At 47.3% G+C, this 24896-nt stretch overlaps 1 protein-coding gene across 2 annotated transcripts; it reads right to left on the reverse strand.

Annotated features, from left to right (window-relative positions):
* Window positions 1-394: 394 nt before the first annotated feature.
* Window positions 395-24890, reverse strand: WDTC1 (WD and tetratricopeptide repeats 1). 2 transcript variants are annotated; one of them, XM_009648469.2, is made up of 15 exons: window positions 24840-24890; window positions 22615-22698; window positions 21644-21690; window positions 20327-20438; window positions 19717-19904; window positions 18900-19082; window positions 18495-18589; window positions 17295-17410; window positions 16081-16156; window positions 14281-14377; window positions 12897-13070; window positions 9457-9692; window positions 8911-9079; window positions 8294-8486; window positions 395-8142 (listed from the first exon to the last, which is right to left on the reverse strand). In XM_009648469.2, exons 1-15 carry the CDS (start codon window positions 24885-24887, stop codon window positions 7945-7947), a joined length of 2016 nt encoding a protein of 671 aa, XP_009646764.2. In that variant the 5' UTR covers window positions 24888-24890; the 3' UTR covers window positions 395-7944. The 2 variants fall into 2 exon arrangements, with proteins under 2 accessions (XP_009646764.2, XP_035759843.1); XM_035903950.1 differs by lacking the exons at window positions 395-8142; window positions 8294-8486 and adding an exon at window positions 8493-8776.
* Window positions 24891-24896: the final 6 nt, after the last annotated feature.

Below are 24896 nucleotides of genomic sequence, written 5' to 3' on the forward strand. Positions count from 1 at the left end.
CGGGGGGGCCGAGGTCCGTGCTTCCCCCCCCGGGCCCTGCCGCGGCTTCGCGGGGCCTTCTGCTCCGGTGAGGCCAAGAACCTTCACCCCTCGCACCTACCTTGTGCAGATCCGCCACCCGAGGTGCGGCGGCAAACTTCTCGCTTTTGCCTTTCCAAAGGGCAGGAGCTGGCCGAGGCAGTCCCAGGAGCTGGCAGGGAGAAGAGCCCCTCAGGCAAGCGCAAAAAGCAGAAATAAGCATCACACCAAGTCCCCCCCCGGCTCCCCCCCCCCCGTTAGAGAGGAGGCGGTTGAGGTACTGCAAGGGGTGGAACAGCATTTACAAATGGAGAATCCAAGTAGAAAAATAACAATTGTTTTATTAGGAAGTTTAAGTCAAACTACACGAGAAAGCTGAAGAAGAAATATGTTTATTCCAGATTTCCACCCACCACAACACACTCGGCAAAATACAGAGCGACGACTTGCTGAAACTAGCGGGAAGAAGAGGGAGGACATCGCTTGCCCCAGCCCAGCAGACCCAGGACAGGGATGCCCTGCCCAGTGTCCAGCCCTCATTCTCCGCGTCCTTCCATGCTTTCCTTGGAAGCTGCTCATTTCCTCCTCCCAGGGAGACCTTGAGCTGCGTTTCTGCGCAAGGCCCCCATGGTTACTGGAGCTCTCCAGCATGGTTTGTGGTGTTGCACAGCACGATGCCCTGGGGGTTTGCTAATAAAACAGTCTTGGCCCCTTCCTGTGGTTGGGTTCCTCCTCCCTTGCAGCTCCAGCACCCCCAGCAGAGGCAACACAGAGCTCACAGAAGGTGCTGGCTTTTGCTAGTAGCAAACCCTGTTAATTGCCAGAGCCACGTTCCCAACAGTCATCACAAACTTCCAGCTTCCAAGTAACAGCCCCACTTTTTACTGAAATGTCTCTCCTTCACCAAAGACTTTTCTTATCTCTACTTTACGCGTTCTGCTTTCCAGTACCTGCCTTTGCTCAATAATTAAGCTGAGTCCAGCCTTCCACATTTATCAACATACTCTCTGTTCTGGGGACAGAACAGCACTTACACACTCATTGAATTTTAGACTTAGTGAAGCTTCCAGCTTGAAAGCCCAGGAAACTGGTAACCTCTACCCACAGCAGAGGCACGTCAGCAGGGATGCCGATTTGGAGTTGCCGGCACGGCAGTAGAAAGCGTTGGCTAACAGTCTAGCATAGAGGTGGCCTACCCGCCCTCGATACACACTACCTTGTTGTACAAGTACTCAACTAGTTTAGTAATGCGCTGCAGACTACATCTCGTCTCTACCGAGCCCTCAAGAGATCATCTAATGTCCCACCTTATTTCCTAGTCTAGACCACGTTTAGGACAGCCCAAGGGCTGCTTCGGAGGCATCCGGATGGAAGCAGAGCCACCCGCCGAGGCACTCATGCAGAGCAGCTCAGCTCACAGCTTGCTGTAGTGTGAGCATTGCATGACCTGTCACCGCGTCAGAGTTGATCAAGGGCCTGAGACCATGCTCCTCGGAACCTGATGGTGAGGGATTCCAAAAGAGAGAAAGCCAAGGAAATATAGACACCCTTGAGAGCAAAGCCATGCCCGGTGCTTTGGTTTTGGCACTTCGGATGGAAGATGCACACAAAGGTTGTATGTGTTTCAGTGAACACTTCTTGTTCGATGAAGAAAAATACTTGCATTGATTTGCTCCAGGCCAACGTAAGTATCAGAAATTGTTAAAATCTATGAATAGGGGCCAATGTTCACATCAGCTAATGCGGCCCTGGCACATTTGTCGGATTAGGCAATGGATTTGCTCTTCCTGCCTGTGTCTCAGAGGCTGCTAAGCAGCATATCACCAGGGACCAGCTCCCTTGGCAAAGCCACGCAGCAAGGACGATGCCGACGGCCTTGGCAGGACGCAACTCCCTGCAGTGCTGCCTCTCGCCCTCCCCTCCCTGCCTAGGCAGGGGGCATTTCAGGCAGCTTATTCCCTCTTAAACTGAGTGTAGGAAGCAAACCCAGCTGCTGGAGCACGGGAAGAACAGTTTTCCCCAGGTTGGATGTAAAAAAAAAAAAAAAAAAGAAAAAAAAACAACAAAAAAAATATTCAATACAGCTCTCCTGTACAGCACAGCTTTCTTTTGTGTTTGTCAGGCAAGCAGAAGGGCTCTCCATCCCCAGTACCGCACTGGCATAAACGGGTGAGCTGTAGCTGACAGCAGGGTCTTCCTAGTGACAACTGGAAAGCTGCTGCTGTTCTACTGCTATTGATCTAAGCAGAATACAAAACACCTGAAGTCAGCAGGGAAAAATAGCTGCAGTTGGAAAAGAAACTGTGGGGGGGGGGGAACCAGAGGGGGGGGAGCAGGTAAGAAGTTCTCCATGCATAAAATTAAAGGCCGGGCTTTTTATTGCAGCTATTTTGCCTGACTACAGTACTGGATCGATGTACAGAGCAGGAATACTGCCATCATTGTTTTTGCAATCTCTCATTTGACGAGAAACAAAAGATTTCACTCCCACTTCTGCCAGCGCCTTGCCACCGATGGCTCCTCTCTCCCGTTGTCAGCGAGGAAGCAGCTCTACCTCCCATTGGCCCGAAACGTCCTCAGGACAACGATCTTTGCCCGCTTGCCGCAGGTGATGCCAGCGCATCACTCGCACCCCAGAGCCCTTCCGAGAGGAGAGCCTGCCTGCTCTGGGAATGAACAAGCCCAGCCCGTGCACCCCTTTGGGTTTGTCCAAGTGCACGCCACCATGGCTATAGCTGGAGCTCAGCCTGGAAGGCATTCGGTTACCTCCCCTTTCTACCTCGGCTCATCTCTGAGCCTGAAAGAAGCAGGCACCCAGCCAGCTCTTGTTCAGTAAGCGGCTTCCTTGGGAACCTTCCCTGTTGTGACAGCTCAAACATTACAGGGACTGCCAGAACCAAACCACTCAAGGAAGAGATCCCCTCCCCCTTCTGACATTGACAACCCAGGCAGCAGCAGGCAACACCGCGTGCAGGAGTCTATTTAAAATGTCACCGAGGCACAGGCTGATGGAGGACACCAAGGCGTCCTTCCCCTGCCCTGGAGGTGATGTTGGGTGGGTTGCTTTGCGTTTTTGTTGTTCCTTTCCTGTGGTCTGTGCCTGCTGCAATCTGACAGCCTCTAATCGCTCAGCATGAACCAGAAACGTCACTCTCATCTGTATTGATGGTGGTGCTACTCACAAGCGCAAGAACACACGCAGGCTCAGCCACCCACCCCAAAAGCAATGCCCCTAAGCCATCTCACCCCTCAGCTTTCACCTTCAGGTCTTTTCTGCTTCCCTGTCTGCTTGAAAGCTGCATTTCCTTCTCTCTCCCTTTCCAATTGACAGAGTCAATCCACAGGGCAACTTTTATGTTTAAAGGGAAAGCCACCGGTTTCTCAGGGACAAGGGGCACAAGGTGGAAGAGCTCAAAGAGCCAAGCGCAGGTCATGGTGATTTCTCGGCTACGAGATCCACGAAAAGGCCTACCCTCTCCCCTTGCCAGCCCCAGAGGGACTCCCACTCAGTCTCACCTCCTGCAGCAGCAGCAAGGCCTGAACAAACCACAGGGAGCATAACAGGCAGAGAACCGAATTCCTCGCTGCACCAAGAGCAGGCAGTTTTCTGACATCCCGCTCCCATTTTGCTCAGAGACAGGAGCCATCTTGAGCCCTTTGCAGGCTTGTTCCTGGCACTGCGAACAGTTACATCAGAGAAAAGTGACCTCATCAGCAGGGCTGCGATTGTTCCTCTCCCCACATCCCACAGCACAGCGCTCCCCTCCCTCCTCAACCCAATTCCCTTACCCAAATTACAAATAAAACTCATTTTCTGGGTCCTTCTAGCCATTTCCACCCACGACTCAACCACTCTGCCTCCCCTTCCACGCTTCCTCTTCATCCAACCATTCAGTCCAAGATCTGACCTAATTAGCTGATTGCCAATTCCAGCTGTGGATGCGCCTTGCTTTGTTAGAGCAGAGCTGCCTTTTAAAGCAATAATTTCTATCAGACAGGACTTGAAATGAAGAGGCCTCAGAAGGCCTTCAGCTGAGAGGTGTCCAACGGGAATTTTTAGAAGAGTTCAAATGGATTCTGACAAGAGCAGACTGGTTTTCTAACTCTTACTTAAGGCCTGGAGTTCTGCAGCTTGGAGGGCAAGAAAGTATTTGGGAGGTTTTTGCAGCAGGAGCCCAGAGGAAAAAGTGAGTTTGTTATATCCTTTAGGAAGGGATCATCTCTGGGTCTAACTGTTGATGTCCTACAAACCACGCTGAGTGTGAGACACTTTAAGGCAGTAAGTGCGTTGTTTCTGACAGCGGAACCATGGCAGCAGATCAGTCGGTAACACGGTGACTCAGGCAGGTGACCCTGGGTCTGCCCAGCAGCCTAAAGTCACCAGGGCTCTGCTTCTCAGGGCAAGAGGCTATTTAAGAAGAGCTAAAAGGCAAGCATGAGCTGCTTCCCCTACTCGGCTTTTTGCCTCCCCGCCCCCCCAAAATCAGCAGGGAGTCAAAGAGGATTTTAGCAATTTTACCCCCCACCCTGATAAAATGTGATTCAGAGAAATTAACTCCATTGTAGCACCACTCATCTTTCTGTAAGCCACGTGGGCATGGCTTCTCTCCTCCCCAGCCAGCCCCAGGCAGCCGTTCTCATCCTCGCCCCAGCGTTGGCAGCTTTAGCTCTAAACCAAGCCAGAAGTGGACTCTGCCCCTGAACAGAGCCCCAGCCCCTGCTTCACTGACAGATCCACACCTGGATAAACTCACACGGGCACTAACTCAGTAGCCAGGCACTAACTCAGTAGCCACCACACCTTACAAGCCATGGGTCGGGCTTCCAGGGCCGCTGTTCTCTGGGAAGCAGCACCTGGGAATAGACAACATCCAGCCCAAGCAGGCCACCCTCCACCCACCCCTGTCTACCTCCAGAGAGGAGAAAGGTAGAACAAAGCCAGAACAATCCCCCAAACAAAATGACACCAAGAAAGAACTAGAACAAAGAGTTGTTTAATTGCTTAACCCTTTCTCTTCCAGGGACCAGAGAAACAAGTTTTCTGCTCCTTCTAATGAGGGCAGTAAGGCTTGTGTGTTACCTCTACAACCGCAGGGGCAAAGTTTACGAGATGATCTTCAGTACTTGAAAAAGCGAGGAGCAATGGTCATTGCAACACTAAGAGAATCCTAGAGTCTCCTAACGGAGAGCCCATTGCTAGAATACAAAAATAAGAGAGGCATCCCTCCATATCCCAGGCTAGAAAGAGTTAACCAGAAAGAGCAGGAAGAAGCTTTCCCAAAGAGGGGGTTGAAGTAAACAGCAGAGGTCAACAAAGCAACATCTTCTCCCTACTTCCCCAGCATGTTTTTTCCTTCACCAATAAATACAAATTCCTCATTAACAAGAGACAAAGCAGGTAATCTACCCACGACAAGGGGAAAAGGGGCTAGAGGCAGAAAGATTTTTCTCTCCCCTTCTCTCCCATTATTATTTATCTTTTTTAACCAAAGCAGCCATTAAAAAAAAAAAAAAAAAAAAAGCAATCCACTGCAGAGGCAGGGAATCTTGTAGCATTCACACTGCAACTGGCAGGTAAAAGTGCTGCACTGTCTCACAAGGGTAAAAACAACAAAAAATAGCTGCCACAGCAAAAGGTGAATGGGGAGGGAGAGGTCTGTTCTTTTCAGAGCTTTCTATCTCGGTCTCTCAGTTTAAAAATCAAAGTCTGCAGACATTGTCTACTGAAAGCTGGGGAAAAAAAAAGTTTGAGGGGGAGGAGAAGGGGGGGGCGGAAAAAGAGGATGTGTCTAGTAGGAAAGCCTTAAGCAAAAAAAAGGCCAGACCATGTCAAAAAGCCACCCCAGTGAGAGGAATTTTCTATTGCCTCTGGGTTTTGAAGAGCATCGAGTGCTGGGGTATACCCGGGGTGGGGGAGCTTGTACACAACCAAACAGGTAAACTGAGCAAGCAGTCACATCTACCGCGCTGGTACTGCATGAAAACAAGCAAACATGTCCTCAGCAGCCAAGTGACAATCTGTCCCAGGAGAGCTCTGCTTCGGCAGGATAAGATGGAGGGAGAGTCTGCCATCACAGCTCAGCAGAGCACAAAGTCATTTCTGGGTGGCAAGGGGCACACTCCCACCAGACCAGGGTCCACTAAGGCTCAGTTTCACCCACACGTGAAAGAGCAGATGGACATCTTTGTCTGAGGGGCGGAGATCAGGTCCCAGATAGCTCCACTTCGATGGCAAGGGGGGCGCGGGGGATCTTTCTATGCAGGGAACAGTGTCCTTGGAGAGACGCTGCCAGCTATGAGCCTCTGTGACCTCTCTCCCTCCTGCACAAGGCTCGCTCATCTTGTAAAGACTGTTCTGGAAGGGAGAGGAAGCCAGTTACCTTGATCAGCCAGCACTGCGCAGTCTCTCTCATCAATGCCTGGCAGCCAAAAGCAGCCAGAGGAGGAAAGGGAGGCCTCTCATCTTTCCCCAGCAGGAACAGGAAGACCAGGGATTGCACCACATGGAAGAACAGCCCTAATGCAGCATACACACACGCGCACACACTCCCAGACACACATCTCACACCCCTGGGACCAAGGCTAGCATGTTCAGACCTTCAGCAGTAAGATACAAGACAGCGCAGAGCAGTTAAGATCTCCAGGGGCTCTTTGGTCTTAGTTGATAGTCCTACAAAAAAAAAAAAACCAACCTCTTCGGATTCGGTTGTAGCACAGCTGTGTAAGATCTACTTGGTATTTAGTGTTTGGCAACTGCAAGAGGGGAAAACAGGGCTGCATGTTATGTGAGAGGAGGAGGATGGAAGTACAGTGCCACATTTCTAGGTGTACTCCTAGCTCTGCAGCCAGAGTCAGCGTGTGGAGAGTGGGAAGAGGAAGGAGGGTTCCTGAGAGGACCACCATCAGATGTTACACCAAGAATGAGGCAGAGAAGGCCCACCTTGGCCAAGACAGAGCAGCTGACCGCACAAAAATGGCGCTGCCTAAAAGCTCAAAACTTTAGTTGCAACATATACATGGTGGCAATGTTCTCAGCTCCAGCACAGGCGACGTGGAGAAGAGAAGGTGAATACAGCTACACACATTTTGGGCAACGGAGAGAGAAGCTCTGAAAGAGTGCTGTTACCAGCCCCTTTTCTCGGTAGCTTTAGCTATGCCAGTCCTAGGCCTCTGATCAAAGCTGCTCCCATTGCTGTCACCTTTTTTCATGGGTTCATAGACCACAGAAGAAAGTATCAGAGCTGGGCAAGCCCATCTTGCCCTGTTGAGCTGCACACACTCAGTGCCTTCACTGATTCATCAACTAAGACAGATGCTCAGGGACAAGACAGGCAATATCCAGTCCTTAATACAACACAGCTACATCTGGTGACAACAAAGAGATGGAAGCCAGAAGAAAAATGTTGTGGGACAAAACCAGGTGTTTCATGGCCAACAACCCTAAACCAGGGGCCTCTAGACAGGCTGGTAGCACACAAGCAGAGTCAAGCTTTCAGGACCAAGATCACTGCAGTAAATTCATTCCATAACCCCTGCCCTAGGTTTGTTTTTTATTCAGGAATTTAACATCCCCTCTGCAAATGCATGAACGCAGGCAACATCCCCCTGTATCAGACCATACAGCAGCTCTGGAAAAAAAAAAATCACCAGCTTACACTGCTTACAGACAACTCAAGGACCCTTGTTGGGACTAAATTCCACTAAAGGCAAACCCCAGACTGCACTGCCATGCTGCTCAGTAGCATGAGGGGAGAAGGAGGAGGTGGTGGCGATGGTTTAAAGAGACAGCCGCTCCTGCCCCTGCCAGCTTGTCCTACTCTGTGCATAGTGCGAAACAGTGCAGTCATTCATCAGAGAAAGTTCAGGACCAAGGAAACTAGGTTCCCTTTCAGCCAAACAATTAGAGGAAGGAGAGGCAGTTCTGTTTTAGCTGGGCCGGCACTGGACTTGCCCCTCTGAGCTGTCTTCATCATCTGAGCCTCCAGCCCCACCACTGGTCAGTCCTGTGATCCGGTACCCCATGTTCAGCAACATCACCTCCAGAGGGTCTGCGTTCATTCGTCTCTGGTTAGCTTGGGAAGCACCTTCCATGTCTACCACCACGCGGCCATTAAGGGTTTCACTCTGCAAGACAAGATAGGAGAGAACTCAGCGAGGCAGCACTAGGACCAAAGAGGGGCTGTTACTGCTGCTGTAACCATCAAGAGATCCCAAGAGGAAAGACCAGCACGTGTTACACCTGGTGACAGTAACAGTCTTCTACTGCGGCTCTTACCTCTGGCCTAGGGTTCCACAGTCGTACAACTGGGTCAATGCCGCTGGTGGCCAGGAAGCAGTAACTGGGATGAGGCTGGAGACAATTCACAATCGACTCGTCTCCCTGCAGCACTCTAACAAGGTTGGTGGTTTCTTTCTCCCAGATGAAGAAGGAGCCGTCATCTGACCCACTGACTATGTACTGTGCATTGCTAGGGTGAGAGGAGCAGAGACTGGAGATCACATCTCAGAGCCAAAGCTAGTCTCTAGCAGACATGAGAATCTCAGTTGGCTTCTATAATCAGCAGACTGCCACCCCTCATGCTTACGGATCCAGATAAAGCTTTCTGTGTTGGTTCCCTCCATCCCTAGGATTCATGTTTTCAATCCCAAATGGCTTTTCTGAAATGCTAGCCCAACTGGGTCCTCTGTGGATCTGCTACTGAACCAGCTATTCATGCAGCCACACATGGGTGGAGGGTTTCTGTCAGCTTTTTCAACCCTGCAAACCAGTGTCAGCATCATTTTATGAACAGTCACATGGGGCTACGCATGAGGCTTTATCCAATTGGAAGAGAGCATTCTGCTGCTGCTCACACTCCTGTCCTGCATCCCTACTTTGCTCTGCCAACATACCTGCCAAAGAAATTGGCCTCTTTGATGTCTGTAGTAGTGTTACAGTGGCCACAATATCGAAATTTGTAGTCATAGCTGCGCTCCCTCAGCACCATCTCATCTTCTGAGATGGAATCCTTGCGGCCTGTGGCTCGCAGCCGGATGGGGCCACCCCCTTTCTTGTCTTCAGCTGCAAAGACAACAGATTTCCCTCGTCACAATTTAGGGAGGAACACGTTCTAAGCAAACAGCACTCTAGGAGACCCCAACAGCTTTAGACAAGAGTTAAGGACAATTCCAGCAGGGAGCAGGGCTTAGAGCACAAGCTTCCTTCCAGATTATCTCCTGGGTACATCAGACCCCTTTTATCATACTCTTGCTCAAGAGTGAACCAGGACCAGGCGCAAGGAAAGAACAGGCTCAGGCCAGTTTTTGTGCACAGTAACAATCAATCTCTCTCAGAAGTTGGAGCTTTACTTCACAGGGGCAGTTTAAGGAGAAAATGCCTTGTCCAATCATTAGATTTTAGTATAACCTTGAAGAACCATGCTGAACCCTGGCACTCACCGTTATCACTCTTGGAGAAGAGGGCTGCATTGATGTCTCTGTCTAGTGCATCGCAGGCACTGCTATGTGCTTGTTCTGGGAACTTCCCTTTAAAGTCATCCAGACACTCCAGTGCTTCTGCCACGTATTTGAGTTCAAAGAGACAGCGGGCAAGACGGAAATGGGCCTTCAGGTGGCACGGATTCAAGGATATGGCCTTCAAACAGTCTCTTAAAGCATCATAATGGTCCCCATCCCTGAAGAAAAGGGAGGGGCAGATTAGGTAGCCCAAACAGAAACAGTACATGTTTTCCACTGCCATTTCCCAGCCCTTGTTTCACTCCAAAGCTTGCTGTTTCCAGCTCTCTCTATGCAAGCAGACACCCCACAAGCTCACGTATTAATAGCATTTGCTGTTTCCCATGGGCACCATCTGACCAAGCCCAGCTCCCTGAATGGCCCTCCACGTGTATACAGGCAGCCCTGTAACGTGACCGCACAGGGAAGCCCAGCAAGTCTTGACCTGCCATTTTAAATCCGACAGAGCAGAGCTTGCTGATAGAACACATTTAGGGAAGTCCTTTGAAGATGGAGGATGCACAAGCCCTCTGGCCAAGCAGACACAAGGCCTCTCCTGCAAGGCGAGCACGGCCTCATCAGAGCACGGCAGCTCACGCGTGCCCCTTTGTGGATGCACGGCGTGGCAGCATGTTTCCCTGCCCACAGCCAGAGCCACTTGTAGCCCTCCGGAAGGAGCTACAGAACCACCACACTTCACAGCCCTAATGGAAGCCTGTCTAAAGCAGCAGTCTTTTCCTACCTGTATAGGAAAAAACGTAAACTTTTAGAAATAAGTTTTATAGCAGACTGGTATCATAATGGATATTTATATCCTATTTACAGTTTCTGGAACCTACACTTGATTTCCCTAAGCTCCACAGCTGTGGGAATCAGAACACCTCTGCTTGTGCTCTGGAAGCAGGAAAGACTTGAAAAGCCTTGCGTGCTGGTATTCAGTTCAGACTGACGGAACCTTAGAAGTCAGTCAGGGCTGACACACCTGGTGTACCAGCATCAAGCTTAAACTGTCCAGAGGCACCATAATCTGTCTTAAGAGAGCGCCAAGTCTCCACAGGATGGCTAATAATAACAACAGCAACGTTTCACACCTGTAACCTATGTGCACTGCACCTACCAAAGTCTGAAACAGGCCGAAGGGGAAGGGGGTGAATTGCCCTGTACCTCCCACGGGGCAACAATTTTAGATCATGTGGAGCCTTTGTCAGGGAAGAGGTGCTCCTGTGTCTCATTAAAGGGAGCTCCAAATCTTTGGGTTACAGGCTAAGCAGCGCTTATTCAGTTGCCACAAGCACGTTCTGCAAGCCATTCATCCTGCCGCTCCCTCCCTTCCAGGTGCATATTGGCCACATATTACAGCTTGCTAGCACAGTACAGAAGGTGGAGTGCCTTGTCCACGAGCTCTGCCGCAGAGCAGAAGAAACATGGTTCTTGTGTGCTGTCTTTGCAGCACTGTGTCCATGCTAATCCAGGAGGCTGGATGCATAGCATTAGGCCACTTTTATTCAAAGGAAGAGGGAATGCAAGTTACCTGTTATGAAGACAGACGGGTGTCTCACATTTTCAGAGCTGACTGGGCTATTAGCTGCTTTGCCACCCTCAAAAATCCTTCAACCTCGGCTACTAGTATCAGACAGCCCAACAGACTAGGGTCAAATGTACACGTTGAGATGTACACGTAAAGCAGGCACTGTTTCTCCCATTGTTACAGGTTTGCCTCAGCTTATGCAAAAATGCTCCAACTAGAAATCAGCTAAGTACTGTCAACACAGACTGCTAAAAGCAATCTGGAGAGTGATGCAGTTGGCTCTTACGAGCAAATTTTAAAAGGACAACCTTAGAAGCGCTGCAGAGTATGAGTAGCATCTTAAGGGAGATAAACAACGGGATGTTCGGAAATTATAGACCTTCCTTTTTTCTAGATCCCTCTCTTATTCAGAGAACGAGGCCAAAGCAAGACCTACAGTATTCCTGCTCCCAACATGAAGGGCACCTTAGAGACACGGCCATTCAGCGCAGGTCACTGTCCAACTGCTTCACCCTCCTCCTCAGTGACATCCCAGCCACCCTCTGCCACACACCAGTAGCTGTTCCTAGCAGGAAAGCGCCCCATCTTTTCTGCACCTGAGAAGATACCAGCTCAGTACTATTGAAATTCTAATCATTGCACACCACAGAAACCCATTGTGCATATATTTTCACATCTTCCTGCTACCGAAAACTGTAGCAAAGCACTAGCTGACACACAGAAAGGTTCAGATCTGCCAACATCCTTCGGGAAAAACGATTCCTATAAGAAAAATGTCATTCATGAGATCAGCACTCAGCTTCTGTCTTCCATTCCTTAATCCCAACCTATTGTTCTTCTCCCTCTGAACACTGAGGTCTTTTTGAGGCAGCTCCCAAATCTCTCCTATTGCAAAACAGCCAGTAGGCCAGTTACCAACAGTCACAACAACTGCTGGCTGCTCTTTATCTTGGCAAGAAGACGGGAAAATTCATACTGGGGATTTCAGCAGGGAGAGGAGAAGGATATCCTCATAAAGCAAATGTAGATGAAGGACCACAGCTATTTTAAATATGTTAATGGCAAGTCATGCTACTCAGTCTTACTCTGCTCAAGGGGACAGATATTAAAATAACTCAGCTGTATCTTGCAGATGCAGCTCTGGCTATTGGTCAGAGCAGACATTACCTACTGCAGAGGCTAACAGCATATTTGGCAACAAAGACGACACAACCTCCCCCAGACTCGGAGGCACCAGTTGCCACCTCCCCAGATCCCTCAGAGGGGTTTGTTTCCAGTCAAGGGGAGCATGGGTTAACTGGGGAACCACCAGGTCATGTCTGACTATATGCAGTACTAGTTACTTGGATAAAGCAGCAACCAAAGCAACTCCAGGCAGTCCTACAATAATCTTATATCACAAGATAGGAAGTGATAAAGCATAGTAACCATTACCTCATCTGTTGACAGCAGATTTAGAGTCATACTCTAATGCAGATCAGAACTATCCAAAGAAACACAAACACCCTTGGAGACACTCATAATGCTGTTACTCGGAAGTGGATTTTTGGTTTCTTTTTAAACAGGAAAGGAACAGAACATTACTCAGCATGCCAGTAGGCAAAACGATGAGCTCCTAGCAGCTGTGCTTGCCTGTGCAGTATCTGTGGCTGTAATTTCTCCAACACATGCTGCTGTGCAATCCCCTTGTTTTGCGCCAGAGGTGACCCACTTATGGCTTGATCCAGCAACCCCAACCCTGCTCCACACATAGGGAACCCAGGGGTGTCGCAGTGGACAAGGTAGCCATGGTACTCATAAGTCAGGCACCAGCACTGCCTGCGACACTAAACTCTGATATTCTCTGCTTCCTTACCACTTGCGCTTCATGTAGGCAGCAGCTCTGTTTCCATACAGCATGGCATTGTTGGGGGCTTTCTGGACTGCTTTGCTGTATAGCTGGATGGCTTGAGTCCACAGCTGGCAAGCAAAGGCCTCGTTGGCTTGCTGCTTGATTCTCTCCAGATATGGAGGTAACTCCACTTGGGGACTGAAGGGAAAGGAGAAAGGAGCACAGGTAAGTCTCACATGCTAATGCTTTGTTAATGCCAATTAAATGCCTGCAGTATTTTATTCTACCTTAGCTAGTGCTTGCTGGGACTTGCTAATACCAAAAGTTTCAGAAAAAGGCAGAAGAGACCCTGTACCTGAATAACCTGAATTTAGGAGGAAGGTTTCTTTTTGACCACCATTTGGCTGTTTCCATTTTTTTTCTTTACATACAGACATCCACTCAAAATTGAGCAGTATGTATTTTAAACATCTAATCCCTCAGACTTCACCAATGCATCTTTGCGTCAACTCTATAAACAACATTTCCAACCCTCTTTCAGCAATGTATAACAGAATGCAAATTCAGAAGGAAACCAAGCATCCAGAGTTCACTGGGCTGCACAAGGCCCATGCTCAGCAACCCAAAATTCCAGCCACATCTCTGCTGCTGTGGTGGAGGGGCCATCTAGAGGAAACAAGCTGAAAACATTCAGCAAAGTGACTTTGGTGGAACCTAGACTACCCATATATGGTATTAAGCAACTGTGTCTTGACTTTTAACCAGGTCTCATCACCTGGAGGAAAAACAGTCAGCAAGATGTGCTTCAAGTCTGCTTCTGCTTCACCCCAACTGCATTTGCTCTTAAGGAAATAAAGCAGCAGGAACAATGGAAGAGGGCGCTCCATCCATTCCTAGCTCACACGCAGACTGCAGGAGTAATGACTCTAATGTCATTGTCATAAAGCAATTTTGGTCGCTTCAGTTTAGTCTGCAGCAGGCAGGTGCCCAAAAAAAAGACATTCCCTTGCTTCCCTTGCAAGGCTCTTTCAACGTGACAGCCTCTCCTATTTACCAAGACACAGCTCCTGCAGGCCAGGAAGTAACAACCACTCAGGACAACCAAGAACACCTTGCTTCCAGGCCTGCAAAGTCATTTCTTAGTTTTGTCTGCAGTAATTCATCGTAAGAGAGGAAAAATCCTCATGGACATTTCTCCCAAGATGCTCTTGCCTGATCTGACCCTTGTTCATAGCCCACCCATCAGAAGTAAATACAGCTCCTAGGACAGAGGTCACTTGACAATCAAGTCAAGTCACGCCAAGTGGATTTGCACTTCACCCCTTTTTAGCGGCACCTAACCCTGGCAAGAGGAAGAGGACATGAACAAAGCCGTAGGGCTTTCCTGGAGGCAGATCTGTCCCCTTACCTCACATGCGCTCTTCCTTCAGACAAGCGGAAGCCATTGCTGTGGAGATGGATGCCATTCGACACTCCGTTGGTAGAGGTTTTTCCATTCTGCACTTCTGAAGGTTAGAAAAATTATACAGCCGTGCTAAGCATCAATGTAGATTATACAAACCAATATCTGAAGCTTCAGGGGTTTATTTTACAGCAGTGCCAAGCCAATGCCACAGCCCCATTCAGAGCAGAAATAAACCTTCCACGATTCCACACGCCACCCCCCCCTTCTCCAGCAACCTGGATTTTATTTGCCTTCTTACATTTACTACCAAATCTCTGCAGTATCCTTCGCGATCCAACTCTAGAACAGAAAGCTAGCTACACATAGAACTAGGTACACACACACAGAGAGGGCAGCTTGGACTGAACTGCTTTCAGACTGAGTCTAGGCCATACTCAGAGTACCTGACTGATCACCAGAAGCCTGGCATTCAAAACTGCAGAAGTATTTAGGAACCTCAATAACTTTGTATTTTCGATTCACTCAGATAAAGAATCACCAAGCTAAGTTGTTGAACATTTAACAGAAGGAGGAGGATGAGGGGAACCACTGGAGGAATCCAGCAAAGGAATTCCAGATGCTTTTTTCCTTTCTTTCTTTTCTTACCCTACTGCTCAAGGAGCGGTTACAAGCTGAAGTAATCCTCTGAAGGTCACCCAGCCACATGATCTGCCATTTCGACAGAAAATATTCAGCTTCAAGCTGTACAAATTGCATTTATGTTGCAGCTGGGTGGGCTCCTGCGGCCATTTCACAGGTTGGAAAACTGAGGACACTGTCCAACCAGTCTGCCGAACCACTTGGATATTTCAGTGTTCAGCCTTTGTACTGATACTGCCTTTCCACAGCCTTTGCCTGAACTTTCTGTGCCCAACAGGGTGAAGCATTTGCTGCAACCATTCCACCATGAGCATGTTCAAATGCTGTCCTGCCATTTAAAGCATGATCTCACCAGATCCCACAGTACAGATCACCCATGTGCATTCAAGACAGAAGAGAAAGGCAGGCACGGCATATATTTGCTACCAGGATGCCAGTGTTAAATTAAGGCCTAAGGTGAGCTGAGTACACAGATCGAACTCTGCCAGAGTGCTCTGAGAAGGGGCTGAGCAGGGAACACTCCCTGATAAGAGCCAACCTCTGCCTGAGGAATAGCGCTGTAGCCATTCACTGCATACTGCCTGCAGTATCTGTGTAAGAAACAGGGGCAGGAATAAAATGGCTTTTGGATTTACTTACTCATCAAATAAATCACTTTTTGATTCAACTATCTCACCAGCAGCAGGGATATTAGTGTCAGGTCAGATTCTTAGACTAGGGAAGAGATTGTTCCGTCTCCTTCCCAGTGGGCGTATAAGGAGATAACAGATGTATTCTCTGTGTTTATTTTAATAGAGTTTTAAAAAATAAAAACAATATACCACTTCCATGCCTGTCCACAAAGTTTTGCCCCGTAGCTGAAGGCAGGATACCAGGACCTCAACCACTCTACAAAGTCTACTTTATCCTTTCTGTACAGCTTTAAGCATTCTCCTTAGCTCACGCAGGCCTACACCTCTCAACAGCTCACTTCTCCCCTCATGACACACGTGTTGTCACTCTGTAGAAGAGGTTTAGAACTGCACTGCAGAAACAGCCCAGCAACAGCCATGCCCTACTTCATTTTCTTAGTTCCTGCCCAGATTGGGCTGCACCCCGAAAGAGTCATGTAGTACACGATTTCACTCCACCTTCCACTCCCTTTCAGGACAGCATCATACTTACCCCCTGAAGTATGGCACTTCTTTGGGAGGAGAAAAGTATATGGTCGCTGTTTGTACGTTAGATCAAACAAATAGACCTAAGCAATGAAGAAAGAGAATGAGACAAAAAAAAAAAAAAAAAGTTAGTGAAACATAAATGTTCAAGTCACAGCAATAAAATAGGTGGGTATATGGTGCCACATTTGTGGTTTGCTATTTCCAATTTTCTAACTGGGAATCTTGTTCATAGGCACGGGCACACAGGATGACAGAAGTAGCAGTGGCATGTTCCATTCCAGCACTGGGTTCAGAAAGAATAATGTGAAAAATAGGAGCCTTGTCTTACTCAAGAGGTAAGAAAGCCCTCTCCACACCTACAGAACTTAAAATGACCTGACCACAAACCAACCTGCTCAAAAAGATATTTTACATATTTAATTAACACAGTGATTGTGAAGAAATCAAACCTTTATTGACAGAAAAGAGGCAGTCCACTAAACCAAGGCAAAAGTCTTTCTAAGATGAAACTAGGATTCTCTGAGAAACTTCGAAAGCAGCCCTGCAAAACCCTAATTTAAAACTATACTGGTATAGGAAAAACTGTACTGGTATAGGAATTGACAGCCCAGATCAGACCTACAATTCATCTAACTCAGCACTTTCTCTTAAAGGGAATAAGTGCACGTGTGAGAAGGAGATCTATAGAGGACAACCACAGAGTAACCTGCCCACAAGCAGAGTTCCTGCTTAATCCATGCTGATTAATGCTGTCAGGAGGATTTTCTCGTTCCACTGATAGGCTTTACAAAAGATCCATGAATATCACCCAGAGCTTAAAATTAAAGCAATCAATATTCCAGGTGAAGGCCTTGGCTTCTGTAAGTTCCTTATTCATTTGATTCTACTACAGAAGCAGTTTGATGTTCAAGAATGAGTTACGAAATCTTTTCTAGGGCAGCAAAGGTCAGTTCCAGAACTCTGGGTGGTTTTTTTTCCTCTTCCAGAGAGTGAAATGTGAATTAGAAAATCAGAACAGAATGCTGTTCAAGTGGTAGCATAACAAATAAATCTGTAATACCAAGCATTTAGTCTGAATGAATCAGAAAGCAGTTTAAAATCAGTCATATTACCCACAGAGAAGTTGCTCTACCTGTTTTCAAGAATGCACAACAACATATGGTGACTCAAACACAACTGAATGCGAAGCTTTCTGCCAAACCTTAGCTGCCTTCTTACCTGCTCCCCTCCCATGTTGACTAAGAGCTCAGTGCCATCAGGACTGAAGGTGACGTATGTGGCCACCAGAACCCTCAGCCGGTTGTTGTAGTCCGGAAGCTTCACTGGAAGGTGCCCTGTGGAAAGAAGAGGTCCATACATATCAGCGTAACTAGTAACCGTTGTCTCTGTCCTACCCCAGCTGCTCCCTTTTACAAGACGTTGTTACGAGAGCAATGTCATGAAGCGCATGCACCCAAGCGATTTTCCATTTCCTACTGCTGTTTATTGAATCCTTCCATCAGCCACCAAAACACGTGGATGTGCACAGCTGCCTTTTCACAAGTTCTAGGTATCAATTCTGCAAGGCCATCTCCGTACGAGGAGAAGACCGATTAAAACTAGCTTGCTAACAATGAAGTCTGCAGAACCCAGCCAATCTCAGTTTTAGGGCTTCACTACAGATATGGCTTCAGTGCTTTGTGGCCATCTGCAAACAAATACCTCCATCTTCAACCCTCTAATCAAGTTTCCTTAATAAAGCCCTTAGCACAACCAAACCAAGGCTCCTAAATATTCAGCTCACACACAGGTTCTTTTCCTTCAGACAGCAGATGTGTTGCATGACCAATTCAGGGGACCTAAGAAATCCTCTAGTGGGACTCATCAGAAGCAAGACTGTCAAAACTTGTCTGCTGAACATGCTGGTCTAAGATACACTAAAAAACCCAAACATTTGGGGGGGGGGAGGGAGGGGAGGAAAGAGATAGTAAATAATGAGCACTGGAGAAGAATGTCATCTAGAATGCCCAGATACTGTATCACTGATTCTTCATCTGCAGGATGAAGACAAGCCACTTCTGTGCCAAAAAGATTTTGAACAGCAGCCTTGCTGGGACCAGTTCCAGAAGAAAGCTTATAAGCACCCAGGTTATCCAATCCTTGACTTTCCAATAAAAGTGACAAAAAGACATTCACGCTAGACAAGAAGAATTAAGGCCAGCTCACCAACACACACCACTGCCAAATCAGGGAAAGTGGGCAGGTAACATAAGCAAGAATTCACAGCATAGAAGTGAAATAATCTGCAATTCCATGGAACATCCCTGTATTAGAGAGGAGCTCTTCCAAGCAGTGGTTTCTTGTGTGATGGGTAGAACTCCGCTTCTTCAGGTATTAACTTAAAGTCCCATCAGTCACCCCCAGCACAGGTCCCAATACCTGCCACGTAGTACTGTGCCGCACCATCCGGGAGGGGTTTCTGTCGGTCGCAGAATGTGTGTACTCCAGCTGAAGGGCTTTGCTTCATGCTTTTTCTAGCCAGAAAGAAGAGCAGTCTTATAATCACAGCATTCAACTGCTGAAAGCCTGATCTACACTGACACTCCTTGTTCACACATGAGGGCAAGGCCTCATGCCTATACAGCTGGGCAGTCACAAGCCTGCCTCACAGCACCCCAGCATACTCACACGGATCGAAAAGACTGTGGGTGATAGAAAAGGCTGGGGAAAACTGCACGGCAAGACAGGTGAGTGCCAGATCATTGCAACTCCCCCTTTCCCACCAGAGCCTTGAACAGATTTCTGTACCGCTCACATCTGCCCAGAAAAGCCAGTTGCCATTACCTGTGGTTGTGGATCATGCGTATGTCGTAGAGCCGCACAAAGGGTCCACTCGCCCCTACTGCTAAGTAGTTGTTATCCTGGGGGTTGACCGTCAGGCATTTGGCCTCCACCAGCTGCCCGCAGTACTCCGTCAGGTCTATCAGGACTTCTGAACGTTTGCTGTTCTCCCGCAGATCGTACTGTCTGCAAAGGGAAGAGGGAGTCAGGCAACCCGTGCCACTAGATAATGGAAGCAGCAATAAGAGAGAGGGTAGCTCTCCATGGTGACCAAACTGAAGACGACGCCAAGCAGCACATTTACACCACCCAGTAGTCACCTACACTTAATTATCTGGCTTGTGCATGAAGAGGTGACACTAACGACATTAACAGTCATTTGCGCCACAGGTTACTGGAAGCATCTCAGTTCAATATACACAAGGCTTCAATATCAGGATAACCAAGTTCCAAATTAAACTCCAAATCATGACCTTACAAACAAAAGCTTGTATGAAAAGTGGAACAGACTCTTGCAGTAACATTTAAGAGTCTCAGTGACTCTGGAGGGAAACGTGGCTCAGTGTTGTATCTCCCTTCCACATGACATGGCTATTCCTTTCTTGGCCTCCCTTCTCAGTGGGGGAAAACAGCGGAGCTGAGGAGAGTATTTATCAGAGGAGTCTACATTGCAAGATGAATCCTTCCAGTTTCAGGAAAGGGAGATATTAGCTTAAGCTCTTCAGTATAGAGACAGCCTCTCTTCAGATCTGTGCATAGCACCTACTGCAATGGATCCCAATCCAGTTGATTTTGGGGCAGAACAACTAGAGTTCTGTACCTGATTAGCCCGTCTTCTGCTGCACTCCAGAAAGTGTTAGGCCACATGGGAGCCGTGGCAATCCGCTTAACTCTGTTGGTGTGGTCTCCAAACATGTGGATGGTCTCCTTGACAGTCAAGTCATGGACATGCACCTTGGAATCTGCAGCTCCCGTGATGAGGATTCGATCCCCCGAATGCGGCAAGAACTGCGGGAGACAGATTTGACATTCAAACTTGAGAAGGGCTGAAGCTGTTCCCACAGACACCACTGAGAAGGTTGCAGAGCAGCTCGCTTTAGGATGACCCATGGCATTACCTACATTACACACATGCCAGTGTGCACACTCAAGGGTCACCAGCTACAGTAGCACACAAAATAGTCTCTTCATCACACATCCCCATTTGCTACAACCATTTCCTTTGAATTTATAGAGAGAATGAGATAAGCCTGGGAGCTGCGTAAACTAGGAAGTTCAGGTATTAGATTTAATGTAATTTTTTTCCTAATATTGGAAATAAGAAATTATTGGGGGGGGGAAGGGAAGAAATTGCTTGCAGGAAAAGGTTTCCCAGCAAGCCTACTAAGGCTGCTGATTTTGTTAGCCATTCATTCCTTCTAACCATATACCTTGACAGAAAAGATGTTTGCAGTATGTCCTGTGTGCATAGAAAGGAGTTTCTTGTGGTGCAGAGGATCCCAGACAATGGTATGCTGGTCATCAGAGCCAGAGGCCAACAAGCTAAAAGAAACAGAAGAGAAGTATGCATCATGTATTCTTCTGTTCTAAGCCGTGACCAATTTTTTTAGAGTGGTTTGACCACAGACAGCCATTAAGTTAATTCAGCTCTAAGAAGCCTACTTCCTCTCTCTTTTCTCAGCTATGTGTTCTTGTTGCTCCCCATGTGCCAATCCATTCAGGCAGTTCAGGGAGCTACACCAGGCAAAGATCAACTCCATAGAAAATGAAGCAAATGTTTTTCGTTGGTTTAGCTCATTGAACCAGCTCACCACAGATTCACATGGCACAGGGGAAAACAATAGGAACATTTGGTCAACAACAAAATGCAGGGCCTCCATTTTCCTTATTAGCCCTGGCTGCATTAACTGCTCCGCATCGTCCCCGAACCTAAGCCAAGGCATTCATTCCTGGACTTCGGATGTGCGCAAGCTGTCCCAAGCCAGGGCTCATTTAGTCATTCACAGGCTGCTTTTGAAGCACAGGGTGTGGCAGCCATATTGCAAGGTGTTGTTTGCCTTGTACATCTATCTTCAGTTGAAGCAAAAGAATTTGATATCTGGAACCACCAGCCGTTTTAAACTTATTTCCTTGTAGCCCGATCTCTTTCAAATACATGAAGTTTACACTGGTAAATAATTCTGAAGAGTATCAGACAGCAGACTTTGGATCTTGTGAGAGGCAGGTCAAGAAATATACACTCTTCCTTCTACCCAGTCGTTTCTCACACAGACATTCTTTATTCCACTTGGTTAACAGAAATGCTATGTTTAGTTTCCCTCTAAAATGGCAGAGAGGGGTAAATGCTCTACCTCCCTCCCTTATATATTTGTCCCCCAGCAGAAGCTTATAACAGCATGGTGAAGGGCGGGGGGAATGTCACTACCAGCTGGGCAAATCCTAAAGATCCATTATAATCCATAATACTACTTAAGAGAAGAGAAGCAGCCTTCAATCTCCACTTCTTAGTCTGACCGTTTCCCTTCTGAACTCACCAAAGGGGCATTTCTAAGAATATCCAGATATATTTAACAAAATAAAGCTTCTTTTGAAGCGTGAGCTCTACTACAGTTCAAAACTCTGAGCTTGAACTCCACTTAACTAGGAATGGGAAGCGGCTGCTTATGCCAAGATGACCCTATGTCCTACTCTTGGGAGAACCTGGGGTTATCGGTTTCTTGATCCCCTGACTCAAGCCACATACTTACTCTCCTTTTTCATTCCATTCTAGGCAGTTGACACACCCAGAGTGACCCTGAGGAAAAAAAAAGGAAGATGGTATTACACAAACTTCAGACTTATCAGACAGAGCTGTTCTAAGACAAGGACACAGCGAGCTCCCCACACATAACAACTTGTTCCAATACAAGCAGGTTTTTTTTTATTCCAACCCTGCAAAAAACCACCCACATGGTAGATAAGCACCTCAAGAAAAGACAGGCATGCTATAGCAGTTGGGGTAGAAAAGGCAAAATGAAACAAATAATAATAAAAAAAAATGTAGCGTTGAATAAAATGGCAGTTTAGTCTCAGAGGCTACAGATGAAATCCTGCTGTGCACATGGAAAGGTGACTTTGCTTCAAAAGCTCTTGGCTAGGCTGACAAATTACACGTACAGGTTCTCTGGGAATGGAAGGAAACTGCACTTTTGATAACTCTTTTAGAAGCACCTTGCTGCTGGGTGACTGTATCATACATCTTCACCCAAATTAACTAACAGCTGTACCAGGAAAGACTAAGAGAGCATTGAGTAGCGCTTGATACGGGAGATGCGATTGAAAAGGGGGACAAAAGAATCCTTTCCTCCCCCCAACCAAGACAATCTTAAGATCTTTTTAAACTGTGTCAGACTGCAATACAGCAACCTATTTTTTAGGCAACACGTTTACACTCTTCAACATTAGAGCTGCATATCTTGAACAGTTGACAGTTGCCTTCTTCAGGCACCACTGTGAGGATTAGCTGAAACGCATCCATCAAAGGCTCTCCTGTAGGTGCATTAGGTAATGCAGAAAGCTCACACAAGATCTCACTGAGCTATTCCTGGCTCTAATGCAGTTTAAGGGACTAAGTAATCAGTATCTATCCCATTCAAGAGAGAGAATGCCAAACGCTCCCGCATGCTGTCCTTTCTGCAGAAAGTTGTACAACAAGCAGCTTTGAACACTGCCCACTTACCTGCAATTCCGCTTCTAGGCCCAGGCGTCGAATGAAGGGATCAGTGACATGATAGTGTCGTTCGAAGCCCAGTGCACCCCTCTCCTGCATGAAGCAAACAAGTGCCACACTGACTACAGCAAACAAAACCCTCCTTTTTCCCTTTAAGAGAAGATTCAAGAACTTTAAAAATCAAGCAGGGTTGCCAGGTATTGGGGTCTCCATACCATCAGGTACCTGTCCTGTAGTAGGGAGACATCTCCAGGTATGCAGTTCGTAATCCCTGCCCCTGAATTCATTTAAAGTGATGTTTATCTAATTGCCAGGCTCCAGCTGGGTAGCCAAGACAAGGTTTGAGAGGCCCACACTAAGAGAGAATAAGTTGCCTACTTTGGGCCAGAAACAGAAGATACAAAAGAGCTTGGGAATGCCTGTCATTATCCCTTGGCACGGATTTCAGAAGCAGCTCACTCCTGAGGACGGCAGTACTAGACCACAGCTGCTCAGAAGTCTGCCATTACACAGAATCGATTGGAGTCAATGATTTTCTAGGTCTTTGCCAACCTAAATGATTCTACGCATCTGTCCTGAAGCACCACCACCAAGGGGCAAAGCCTTGGGGAACGTAACTGGACAGCATCCTTTAGAGGTGGCTTATTTCATCAGAAGTGGAGCAGGAGCATGTAGCCGCACTGCCACAGCACAGCCTGTTCTACAGGGAAAAGAACAGCTGCCACAGAACTGCGTCAGTACAAATGAAGGTGAAGAAAAGCAGGACAGTTGTTTCCCCTGTGATCTCACAGGGTTCACAGATGCGTTAGCAGATGGCTTCGATGAAAGAAGGCCAACTGCAGAGGCAGGCACGAAGAAAAGGGAACACAAGTCATATTTTGGACGGAACACCTAATGTCCGAGGAGGTTCCTTCCTAGGACCTGATCCAGCCTCGGTCCCATCCCATGCCATGCTATGGTCAGGCGAAGACAACTTAAGCCTTCATTATCACCATTTATAGATGAGAACACCAACGTCAAAAATTATGGTACTAGGAACATGTTAGTAGTCACAGAGCAGACACAAAGAACCAGTGTACTACATTACAGCTCTGCAGACCAATGTTAAGTAATGAACTCCACACAACAAAAGCTATTTGAAAACAAAATGGAGACAGATACAAGGCGATTGGAGGAAAACCAAAACAGAACAGGCTTTTTGTAGTTACTTTCATCACCAACTTCAAACGCCTTGACATATTTTTACGGATAGCATTCCCAAAACACTGCTAGGCCCAGTGCAAGGTGCTGCAGTTATAATTGCCTCGCTATTGCAACCTCAGTGGCTTTGTGAGGTCTGTGCAGTAGGATATTGCTTTTCCTATGAGGAACTGTCAGACCTAGCAACCTTCCCAAGGTCACACATGAAAGTCTAACAGAGCAGACAGTGTGAAAAAGTCCCAGGCTCACGCTCTACCCACAGAACCATCCCTTCCTTGTTAGAGTAGCAAAATAAATCTTTGCACATGGATTAAATTACAAGCTTATAATACAAAGTTTGGTACTAAACTGCAAAGTGAAGTGAGCATTCAAGCTCCTAGTTCCTTATTCTGGCCACTAACAGAGCACTTTCGTAAATGCTGGTTACAGCAAAGCTGCAAATGATTTAAGGCCTCCGAGTCCAAGTAATAATTGCCTATTGTGTCTGCTGTAGCTAGTCCTTTCACGTTAAGAGATATTTCACAAATGCAGCCATCAGATGACTGATCCGACTCTTTAAAGAAAAAAAAGAGACAGAAAGAGACTGAGACAGAGATCATTAGCTTTACTACAGTCAGAAAATACCTTTGATGGCAAGATCACACGAACAGAACACATAAAGAAGCAGACAGAAAACTCATGAGGGAAGCTAGCTAAGGGCCCTTTATGATGCCCAAACACAAGCAGCCAGATTTCTCTCTTCAACGTCGTACTCAAAAGGAACAGACCTGCTGATGTCAAACTAGCATGGTGCGCTCCTGCTAGGGAGAAGAACTGTATTCCTGTTATGCCACACTTCATCCCAGCTCTTCATTAAGGACAGTGACAGGTCCTATGTGTTTGTTCTCTTAAGCTCCTTATACAGCTTATCAATATGTAAGTAGCAAAAATCTTTTCAGAAGCAAAGGCAACGACATGAGCGTTTCCCAATCCAGCGTGAATGCTTTCCCATCCGCTCCCCACCCAACACAAGCGAACGCTTGGCTAACACCTACCTTGATCTGTCTGTGGATGATGTCTCTGGTAATGTTTGCTTTTGCCATCTTCCTGCA

The sequence above is a fragment of the Egretta garzetta genome, unplaced genomic scaffold (genome assembly GCF_000687185.1).
Source record: "Egretta garzetta isolate BGI_Z169 unplaced genomic scaffold, ASM68718v1 scaffold101, whole genome shotgun sequence".
Classification (NCBI taxonomy): domain Eukaryota; kingdom Metazoa; phylum Chordata; class Aves; order Pelecaniformes; family Ardeidae; genus Egretta; species Egretta garzetta.